We start from the raw sequence: 12,361 nt of genomic DNA on the forward strand, positions 1-12,361 counted from the left end.
CGTCTCTCTTGACAGGTGAAATCTGTCAGATTATTTTGCCGCGCACAGAACAAAAAGACCTTTAATCTCCTTGGAGGTGTGGAGGTGGGGGGGCTGCATTTTATCGTAGTCCTTTTTTTTTATTTTTATTTTTTTTTAATTCCGATGACTGCGCATATTCCAGGATGAAACTCGCGAGGCCTCTTTGTCCTTAAGACCCGTTTCATAATGTGTCTGCTATTGTGCCCTGCATTTCTCCGCAATTTTGTAAGAGCCGGGCGCCTTGTAATGTAATTCAGTCACATCACACAAAGGACTGCAGGTGGCGTGTTCTGTCCTCGCAAGTCACCGCAGCTGCCTCCTTCTGCATTTATTTTACTGCTACAAATAGCTTCTGCTGCGCACAAAGGATTTTATTCCCAATCGGATTTTTGCAGATAGGCCTTTAGATATTTTACCCCAGCGACCCCTGAAGCGTGATACTCTGAGCTAGGGGGGTGTCGGGAGAGGGGGAGTCACTGCAGCTGAGTCGCGTGGAGGCCAATTAGGCAAAGTGGCAGCTTATTATTACGGAGTGACTTACCCAGAGCACAGGCTCACCCTACTGTAGACAGGCCACCATATGCAGAAGTCTTTGTCATGTAAATTTTGGTCTTAAAGGAGTCTGTGTCTAACTTCATATTCTCAAGCCCCCCAATTAACTAATCAGGAAGGACAGGTGCAAGAAAGTGCGTATTTACCATCATAGGAGACGAATTACAAGAACCGGACTCACCACAATGCGGATCTATTGAATCATAAACTCTTTAATTTCCCTGAATTGCATGAGAATTAATACAGTAAAAGGTGACAAGTAGAACCGGCTTTATCAGCATCAGTTACTGGAAGAAGAAAAAAAAAAGAAAAGGAAACCTTTTTCTAGAACCAAATCTCTGACATGCACGTAAAATTATTGCTGTTTCTTTCTATGTACAGTATAAATATGAAAGAAGGGTAGGTAGGTGCCCTACATCTACGGGTAAAAATGCCGCATACGGGATCGGGTAAAGAAGGCAGGTGAAAGGCTGTGGCCGTGCCAAATGCAAATCTCTAAAAATGAAATGACGGCGTAGAATTAGTTGGTTTTGTTGGGGGGATATGCACCCTAGTAACATACTATGAGACGCAAATTGCCTCTTCAGAAAGAAAGAGGACTTTTACTCTACAGCGCCACCTATTGGTAGTAGCGATCCTACAAGTCACAATCAACCCTTTAACGAGTCTTGTAGTATGACTTAGGATACAAGCCAAATCAGAATCTCAATTTGCAGACATACTATGAGACGTTAACCCATTCTGGTGCCAGCACGCAGGGTCTTGTGAAATGGGCAGGCTGTAATGAACATGGAGGAGCGCTTGTGCTAACAGGTTCAAATTTTGCACCTTGGTTTGAAGCAGTAAGTCTTTGCCTTATAAGTAATGCAGCTAAACGCAAGGCAAAGATCTGCCCGGGGGAGAGGGGGTAAAATGCATGCAAAGGTATTTGCAATGATGGGATGGTGCAGAAAATTGTTCCCAGTGCTCCAAGTAAAGTTCATGTGCATTGTGGCAAATGATTAAACCAGCATTTCTTCTAGTACCATAGATATAACAATGACCATTAATGAGTAGCGTAATGATTGTCATTACATCTACAGTCGCGAGCAGCCTGAAAGAAAAATCGGAAAAAAGGCCATCATAGACATCTCTGCAGCCTGTAGAAGTGGGGACATGGCTTGGAATGGCTCCATCCTCCTTCTCTCTAGGTATTATGGATCTGCAATCGGCTCCTAAGATACCCAAAGATGAAAAAAGGAAAACAAGCCTGATGATTATGTGCCTTTCCCTTTAACAGAGATGGGTAATGGGTACAAAACAAGTGCCATTTGCTACGAATCCGGGGATGGGGGGGTATTCTGGCATAAACTAACAACCAGAGGAGTCCATATTTTATTATAGGGTTTCCTCCCACATAGCACATCTATCAGGATTTTTCACCCAGATGCAAGGCTTATTGATAGTTGTCAGACTTTATTGCAAGCTCAGAGCCCCTGTATCCCGTTTTTTTTTTTTATTATTGGATTTTTCCCATTGATGGCACTTATTTTATGCTGAGCTGATTCATGTATTTATCTGGTGCAGAGGATTGCAGAAATGTTGATCGCTCCACATTTCTGTGCAGAGCAGAGATTAGATATCTGATGATCAAACCCCTTTGGCTGTCAAAAGACATTATACATGTACAATGCTGAGCAAGAAGGAAGAAATCCCTCAAGGATTTCAAGTGATAGTCCTGATTGCGTTAGTTAGGAAGCAGGGCTCTAGGTGACCAGCTGTAACCGTGGCCTAGCACATAACGGAGTTTTAAGGGTTATTACTTTAATGTATCCCCTATCTATCGATCAGAACCCCATAAATCCAAAGATTCAGGGAACTGCAAGCGCCCCTTCCTGAATAGAGTAGAGGTGCACATGTTCAGTCTCCATTCTATTCATCGTCTATGGGACTGTCAGAGAAACTTAAGCACAGCACTGTTTCTAGCAGTTCCTAGACAATAATGGAATAGAGCTCAAAGATGCTCACCTCCTCTCCATCTAGAGCGCTGTTTTTCACATTTCTGGGGGCACCAGTAGTTAGACCCCAGCAATCAGTAAGGGTATAATCCTTTATAGCATAACGCATATCGCGTTATGCTATAGCGTTAACGCAGCCCGTCAACGCTATGCGTTGATAGGGCTACTTAATGCTATGTGAACCTGGCCTAATCCTATTTCTAGGTACATAAATCCTAAACTTTGCTTCCAGAAGATTTCTGAAATGTTTAAGAATTTGAAAAACATTACTTGTTCCTTACATCCCCAACCTTCTTGTTGTCCCCAGCAGTACCTTTAAAGGGGTATTCTCAATGCATTTAATTAGTAAAACAGTATGAACGCAAGCAAGTTTGCAACTAATTTGCTTTTTCTAACTGCTTTAATTCTTCTTTAATTAAAGCTTGTATCTTTCATAGTGTACAGATGGCTTCCATGGAGCTTGGCTACCAGAGCTTGCCCAGACTACCATTAGCTATATTTTAGGATACGGGTTAACTCTTAACATACTAGTCAGATGTGTCAATTCCAATGATTTCTATATAGAAGTTAGTTGCTCTCCTCCCTCTCAACTCCTGACCTGCTGCTATTATAAATTTTGGAAGATCACCAGCTCACACCATCAGCTTTTCCCAGAGAAGTTGTCCTAATCACAGCTCTCGCTGTGAAAAGCTGGGTGCTTGTTGAAATACCCTACTTTCGTTATGTGTAAATATTGTGATAGCAGTGTAGAATCAAAACAAACCACTGAAGTGTTACAGCAGAATGTGTGCTGAGCTTTATAGTTCTACTAATACAACAGCACTGCTGCTTGCCAGAACGGTCACTCAAAAAGGAGAGTTTGTGATGCTAGGAATCATGAAGTAAGGAGACTCCATGGCTTTGGGCTGCTTAAGTGACAACTTGAGAATACTCCTTTAAATGATGATATCTCTGCAATCTGTCTCCTCACCACTTCAACCAATCACTAGCCACCATAGAGCTAATTTAATAAACACATTAAAAAAATACCCATAAGGAAGTCTTAAGGATTGCTTGGAGGACACATACCATGGAAGACTCCTTTTAAGAGGAGAATACCTTTAAATACCTGGAAATACTGAGCTATATGGAAGAAACATCCATCCCAGTCCATGTCTGGTGATCAGCTGCAGTTATCGCTCCTTTCATGGCTTCCAGTTACACTAATGTTACGTTGCCCTGACTTAATATCTGTTCCTGTAGTGATTATTGGTGGCTGAGAATTCTTATCCCGAGCCCTGTGTACACTATACATCTAAGGCCATGATTTTCTTTTCAGCTATTTTGATACATTCTCTCTTGCAATGCAATAACACTGATAATGCAAGTAAGGCTTCTATTATCTAATAACTCAAGGCTCGTTATAGTTCGGCATGCAGGAAGGTGGAAGAGACCCTAAAACATTATCCCAGTGAGCGTTGCCTGAAAATTGCCCTCACCCCCCTGTTTATAGTCTGATATAAGCAGGTCCACTGAAAAGCAAGGCAAGACTAGCAAAACCAGCTTGTTTTGTCTGGAACGATGCATTACAACGTGTCACGTGTAGTGATACTGCATTCTAATTAACCTTGGGATGGCCCAGTGACCCCCTACAAGTGCTGTCAATGCATACCATTACTGCAAGGCTCTGTAAACTCCAGTGAATGTCTACTTTTTTTTTTGCAGTCATAAAAAACATCTTTTTTTTCCATTTTGAGATGACTTTTTCCCATATCAAGTCATGATCTCTTGATTATACCCAGGCTTCCCTAGCAAAACCTCAAGCATGCCGTAAAGCCAGCCTGGACCATGGCTGATGAAAATGCAATACAAGATTTGTGGCTCAAACTTGATTGGACAGCAAGTCTAAAAAGTACAAGCTTTGACAAAAAAATGCCAGAGCTAACTGTGGCATGATTCATATTGGCTTCCTTTGAGTCGTCATGAGGTATAAAGTCAATGAGAAATTGCATAGGCTTTTCCAGAATGGTCCAGGATCTCCTGAACGGCTAGATCGTAAATGTGGGCCTGAAGAATACGTTCTGTCTGCCTGTCGCAGAGCTCAAGAGGAAGACAGTCCAATGCGATGAAACGTGCCTGTCGGGTCCGTTGCTTTGTAACGCTCGCCTGTAAACATTGACCGCTCCGTCTCTTCATTATTACCATCACATTCTATCCAGTCATTTTGCAATCACAAAAAAAAATTAAAAAAAGTTATTAATTAATAAAAAGTAAATTGGCAAATAAATAGTATAAATAACACCTTGTATAAATTACATGACTTAAATAAGCAGTTCATCAGAACAATCGCTTCAGACATTCGCCTTCACCCGAAAGGTGGAGGTCGCATCATGATGCAGAGCGAAATAAGTTATAATAGTCACAATGCGGAGTGAAATGACCCCCTTATTAATGCGGGGTGCTTAATAAATATGTGTATCAGTCATCCAAATATAGTGCATATTCTCATTGCTTTAGAAAACACTAGAGGTAACACTGTTTCGCGGGAATCTGCGGCAAGTTAATTGTAGTTGGGTGCCATTCCCTTTGCTATATAAATATTGGCACAACTTTGCCCATTTTTTTTTAACTGTACATATGTGCTTCCAAATGTTAAATCAAGACACTGGAGGAAATCTTTCTGCCTTTATGTACAGCCAGTCAGGCTTTGGTGCCATTGGGAAGAGCTTATGTGGGACATTCATGCGTTTTGTTGCTCAAGCCTGCAAGAAACTATTTGTGCATTCATGACTAGGATCCTTGATGCTTTGTACATGGTCATTGGAAGAAGCGTGGCACAAAGTCCTTAGAAATAAAAAACAAAAAATAACACGGATCTGTCGGAAGCAATGCCATACAATGGCACTGCACACATCCCCTTAAAAAAAGAATCTGAGGCGAAACAGAAAACTGGCACCTGAGCCTGAGCGTTGAAGAGCCTCTCCATCCGATTGAGTCTAATGACACGTTCACATTTCATGTGGTTCATGTTAAGAAAGCTTGGCTTTGCACGTAAGAGCTTCAGCAGAGAGGAAGTAGAATTTAAAAAAAAAATAAGGAAAAGTGTGAAATTTATATTGCACGGCTTGAAATAAATGAAGAAATAAATTAAAAGCGATGTGTGATATGGTCCGGAAAGCATGGTACGGTGCTCTCAAAGACGGTGGTGAAGTGCAATCTAATGTAACACTGTTATATGCCAAGTACCCTGATTTGATTTTTTTTTCAGTTTCTGGTGCCTTGTGCCATTGAAAAGGGCGGAGGGGCACAGTGGATTGTGCCATGTTTAGTTGTGAGCAGTTTTATCCCGTGGACTTGGCTTTAGCTTTGGACGGTGCACTCATGCTCCGAGCCCTTGAAGCAAGCCGACTCGTAATGCTTGTTGAGATAAGACTTAAGAGCAAAGGTTTTTTCACACCGCTTGCACTTGTAGTGTTTAAAGGCCGAGTGCGTCTGCATGTGGGCACGAAGGTTAGATCGGTCGGCAAAGGCTTTACCGCAGTGGGCACAACCAAAAGGCTTCTCACCAGTATGAGAGCGCATATGGCCTTGTAGCAACCAGGGCCGGCTGAAAGCCTTCCCGCATACATCGCACTTGTGTTTTAGGTTGTGCGTCAGAAGATGCATGGCCAAGGCTGGCATAGATACGTAGGTCTTGCCGCAAGTCGGACATTTTCTTGCCATTTTACTGTCCAGGCTCCTGTGAGTTTGCTTGTGCCGACTGAGGTTGGAGGAGGTGGCATAAGTTTTACCGCATTCAGTACACGTGTGGCGCTGGTTTCCGCGGGTTTCACCGTTCCGTCTTGATCGGCCATCAGTGATGAAGAAAGCGTCTATTGAGTAGCTGTCTGTGACTGCTGCTTCCCCGCTGAAATACCCGGCTGAGAGGCTGGACTGTGGGCTGTCAGGCTCGCTGTAATCGTCGTGAGTTGGGGTGTAGTCAGTTTCAGATGATGAAAATTTGCTTCCACTTTTTTTCCCGACTTCGTAGTCAGACGATGTGATACAGTGCTCGGTAAAACCTACAAGATGGACAAAAGACAAACACTGTGTTACCTGAACCCAAGTCTCAGAAACATCATTCCTTCTCCTCACTGCTTTTCTCTGTACACTGGATTACTGGCAATGTCATTTCTCTTGCACTTGTAGTAGCCCACACAAAGAAATGTATACATCATCCATAATGACACTCTGGTAGTCAAGATCCCAGGGTAATAACACAAAGGCACTTAGGTTCAAGGACAAAGGTTTGACCTTAAACAATGGTTGACTGCAGTGAGAATAACACCTGACAGGGGCAAGACAATGGCACACTCACACTGGGGTATAGGACGATCACACTCTAATACTTGAGGTACAATGACACATTGACACTTGGGGTAAAGGGCACAGACACTAGGGGTATAGGACAATCACACCCTAACACCTGAGGTACAGGACAATGATACATTGACTCTTGGAGTAAACGACACTGACACTGCAGGTATAGGACAATGCCACTCTAATACCTGAGGTACAGGACAATGATACATTGAGACTTGGGGTAAAGGACACTGACACTGGGGGTACAGGATAATGACATTAATACCTGAGGTAAAGGGCATTGACACTTTTGCAGTATCAGACAATGACACTATAGGTACGGAAAATGACACTTAGGCTAAAGGATAATGACACTGACACTTTGACACTTGGGATACAGGATGGTGCCATACTGACACCCGGGGTACAGGACAATGAAACTGACACTTGTAGTGAAGGACAATGATACACTGACACTTGGGTATAGGACACTGATGGTGATACTTGGGGTACATGACAATGACACTCTGATACTTGAGGTACATTACAGTGTCACTGGAACTTGGGGTACAGGACAGTGACACTGATACTTCCGGTAAAGGACAATGACACTGACACCTTGGGGTACAGGACAATGACACTGACACCTTGGGGTACAGGACAATGCAATACTGACACCTGGGGTACATGACAATGACATACTGACACCTGTGGTACAGGACAATGACACATTGGCACTTGGGGTATAGGATAATAACACTGACAACTGGGGTACAGGATACTGACAGTAGGTGTACAAGATATTGATACTGACACTCAGTACAGGATAATGACACACACTTTGTGTACAGGACAATGACACACTGATCCTTTGGGTGCTGGATAATGATATTGACACTTTAGTTACAGGACACTGACACTTGGGGTACAGGATGACACTTGGGGTACAGGACAATGACACACTGACACTTGGGGTACAGGATAATGACACTCACACTTGGGGTACAGGACAAAGACACTGACACTTGGGTTACAGGATAATGACACTGACACTTTGTGTACAGGACAAGGAAACACTGATCCTTTGGGTGCTGGATAATGATATTGACACTTTTGTTACAGGACAATGACACTTGGGATACAGGATAATGACACTTGGGGTACAGAACAATGACACACTGACACTTGGGGTATAAGACAAAGACACTGACACTTGGGATACAGGATAATGACATTTGGGGTACAGGACAATGACACTGGCATTTGGGGTACAGGACAACGACACTGACACTTGGGGTACAGGACAATGACACTGACACTTGGGGTATATAACTATGACACTCACACTTGGGGTACAGGACAATGACACAGTGACAATTGGGGTACAGGACAATGACACTCACTCTTGGGGTACAGGATAGTGACACTGACACTTGGGGTACAGGACAATGACACTCACACTTGGGGTACAGGACAATGACACTTGGGGTACAGAACAATGACACACTGACACTTGGGGTACAGAACAATGACACACTGACACTTGGGGTACAGAACAAAGACACAGACACTTGGGATACAGGATAATGACACTTGGGGTACAGGACAACGACACTGACACTTGGGGTACAGGATAATGACACTGACACTCGGGGTATAGGACTATGACACTCACACTTGGGGTACAGGACAATGACACTTGGGGTACAGAACAATGACACACTGACACTTGGGGTACAGGACAAAGACACTGACACTTGGAATACAGGATAATGACACTTGGGGCACAGGACAACGACACTGACACTTGGGGTACAGGACAATGACACTCACACTTGGGTACAGGACAATGACACTCACATTTGGGGTACAGGATAATGACACTGACACTTGGGGTATAGGACTATGACACTTACACTTGGGGTACAGGACAATGACACAATGACACTTAGGGTACAGGACAATGACACTCACTCTTGGGCTTCAGGATAATGACACTGACACTTGGGGTACAGGACAATGACACTCACACTTGGGGTACAGGACAATGACACTGACACTTGGGGTACAGGACAATGACACTTGGGGTACAGAACAATGACACACTGACACTTGGGGTACAGAACAATGACACACTGACACTTGGGGTACAGAACAAAGACACAGACACTTGGGATACAGGATAATGACTCATGGGGTACAGGACAACGACACTGACACTTGGGGTACAGGATAATGACACTGACACTTGGGGTATAGGACTATGACACTCACACTTGGGGTACAGGACAATGACACACTGACACTTTGGGTACAGGACAATGACACTTGGGGTACAGAATAATGACACACTGACACTTGGGGTACAGGACAAAGACACTGACACTTGGAATACAGGATAATGACACTTGGGGCACAGGACAACGACACTGACACTTGGGGTACAGGATAATGACACTGACACTTGGGGTACAGGACAATGACACTTGGGGTACAGAATAATGACACACTGACACTTGGGGTACAGGACAAAGACACTGACACTTGGAATACAGGATAATGACACTTGGGGCACAGGACAACGACACTGACACTTGGGGTACAGGACTATGACACTCACACTTGGGGTACAGGACAATGACACAATGACACTTGGGGTACAGGACAATGACACTCACTCTTGGGGTACAGGATAATGACACTGACACTTGGGGTACAGGACAATGACACTCACACTTGGGTAAAGGACAATGACACTGACACTTGGGGTACAGGACAATGACACTGACACTTGGGGTACAGGACAATGACACTCACACTTGGGTACAGGACAATGACACTCACATTTGGGGTACAGGATAATGACACTGACACTTGGGGTATAGGACTATGACACTCACACTTGGGGTACAGGACAATGACACAATGACACTTAGGGTACAGGACAATGACACTCACTCTTGGGCTTCAGGATAATGACGCTGACACTTGGGGTACAGGACAATGACACTCACACTTGGGTACAGGACAATGACACTGACACTTGGGGTACAGGACAATGACACTGACACTTGGGGTACAGGACAATGACACTCACATTTGGGGTACAGGATAATGACACTGACACTTGGGGTACAGGGCAATGACACTGGCACTTGGAATACAGGATAATGACACTTGGGGCACAGGACAACGACACTGACACTTGGGGTACAGGATAATGACACTGACACTTGGGGTTTAGGACTATGACACTCACACTTGGGGTACAGGACAATGACACAATGACACTTGGGGTACAGGACAATGACACTCACTCTTGGGGTACAGGATAATGACACTGACACTTGGGGTACAGGACAATGACACTCACACTTGGGTAAAGGACAATGACACTGACACTTGGGGAACAGGACAATGACACTGACACTTGGGGTACAGGACAATGACACTCACACTTGGGTACAGGACAATGACACTCACATTTGGGGTACAGGATAATGACACTGACACTTGGGGTATAGGACTATGACACTCACACTTGGGGTACAGGACAATGACACAATGACACTTAGGGTACAGGACAATGACACTCACTCTTGGGCTTCAGGATAATGACACTGACACTTGGGGTACAGGACAATGGCACTCACACTTGGGGTACAGGACAATGACACTGACACTTGGGGTACAGGACAATGACACTTGGGGTACAGAACAATGACACACTGACACTTGGGGTACAGAACAAAGACACAGACACTTGGGATACAGGATAATGACACACGGGGTACAGGACAACGACACTGACACTTGGGGTACAGGATAATGACACTGACACTTGGGGTATAGGACTATGACACTCACACTTGGGGTACAGGACAATGACACACTGACACTTGGGGTACAGGACAATGACACTTGGGGTACAGAATAATGACACACTGACACTTGGGGTACAGGACAAATACACTGACACTTGGAATACAGGATAATGACACTTGGGGCACAGGACAACGACACTGACACTTGGGGTACAGGATAATGACACTGACACTTGGGGTATAGGACTATGACACTCACACTTGGGGTACAGGACAATGACACAATGACACTTGGGGTACAGGACAATGACACTCACTCTTGGGGTACAGGATAATGACACTGACACTTGGGGTACAGGACAATGACACTCACACTTGGGTAAAGGACAATGACACTGACACTTGGGGTACAGGACAATGACACTGACACTTGGGGTACAGGACAATGACACTCACACTTGGGTACAGGACAATGACACTCACATGTGGGGTACACGATAATGACACTGACACTTGGGGTATAGGACTATGACACTCACACTTGGGGTACAGGACAATGACACAATGACACTTAGGGTACAGGACAATGACACTCACTCTTGGGCTTCAGGATAATGACGCTGACACTTGGGGTACAGGACAATGACACTCACACTTGGGTACAGGACAATGACACTGACACTTGGGGTACAGGACAATGACACTGACACTTGGGTACAGGACAATGACACTCACATTTGGGGTACAGGATAATGACACTGACACTTGGGGTACAGGACAATGACACTGACACTTGGGGTACAGGACAATGACACTGACACTTGGGGTACAGGACAATGACACTCACATTTGGGGTACAGGATAATGACACTGACACTTGGGGTACAGGGCAATGACACTGGCACTTGGAATGCAGGATAATGACACTTGGGGCACAGGACAACGACACTGACACTTGGGGTACAGGATAATGACACTGACACTTGGGGTTTAGGACTATGACACTCACACTTGGGGTACAGGACAATGACACAATGACACTTGGGGTACAGGACAATGACACTCACTCTTGGGGTACAGGATAATGACACTGACACTTGGGGTACAGGACAATGACACTCACACTTGGGTAAAGGACAATGACACTGACACTTGGGGAACAGGACAATGACACTGACACTTGGGGTACAGGACAATGACACTCACACTTGGGTACAGGACAATGACACTCACATTTGGGGTACAGGATAATGACACTGACACTTGGGGTATAGGACTATGACACTCACACTTGGGGTACAGGACAATGACACAATGACACTTAGGGTACAGGACAATGACACTCACTCTTGGGCTTCAGGATAATGACACTGACACTTGGGGTACAGGACAATGACACTCACACTTGGGGTACAGGACAATGACACTGACACTTGGGGTACAGGACAATGACACTTGGGGTACAGAACAATGACACACTGACACTTGGGGTACAGAACAATGACACACTGACACTTGGGGTACAGAACAAAGACACAGACACTTGGGATACAGGATAATGACACATGGGGTACAGGACAATGACACTGACACTTGGGGTACAGGATAATGACACTGACACTTGGGGTATTGGACTATGACACTCAC

General features: G+C 44.6%; 1 protein-coding gene across 1 annotated transcript in view; it reads right to left on the reverse strand.

Annotated features, from left to right (window-relative positions):
- Positions 1-765: 765 nt before the first annotated feature.
- Positions 766-12,361, reverse strand: part of SCRT2 (scratch family transcriptional repressor 2) — a 34,643-nt gene continuing 23,047 nt past the window's right edge. Inside the window, exon 2 of the mRNA XM_073580778.1 lies at positions 766-6,610. Within this exon, the coding sequence (XP_073436879.1) occupies positions 5,910-6,610 (701 nt within the window). The 3' untranslated portion in view covers positions 766-5,909. The remainder of the gene's footprint in view (positions 6,611-12,361) is intronic.

The sequence above is a fragment of the Dendrobates tinctorius genome, unplaced genomic scaffold, assembly GCF_039654945.1.
Source record: "Dendrobates tinctorius isolate UK_male_01 unplaced genomic scaffold, ASM3965494v1 ptg000065l, whole genome shotgun sequence".
Lineage (NCBI taxonomy): Eukaryota > Metazoa > Chordata > Amphibia > Anura > Dendrobatidae > Dendrobates > Dendrobates tinctorius.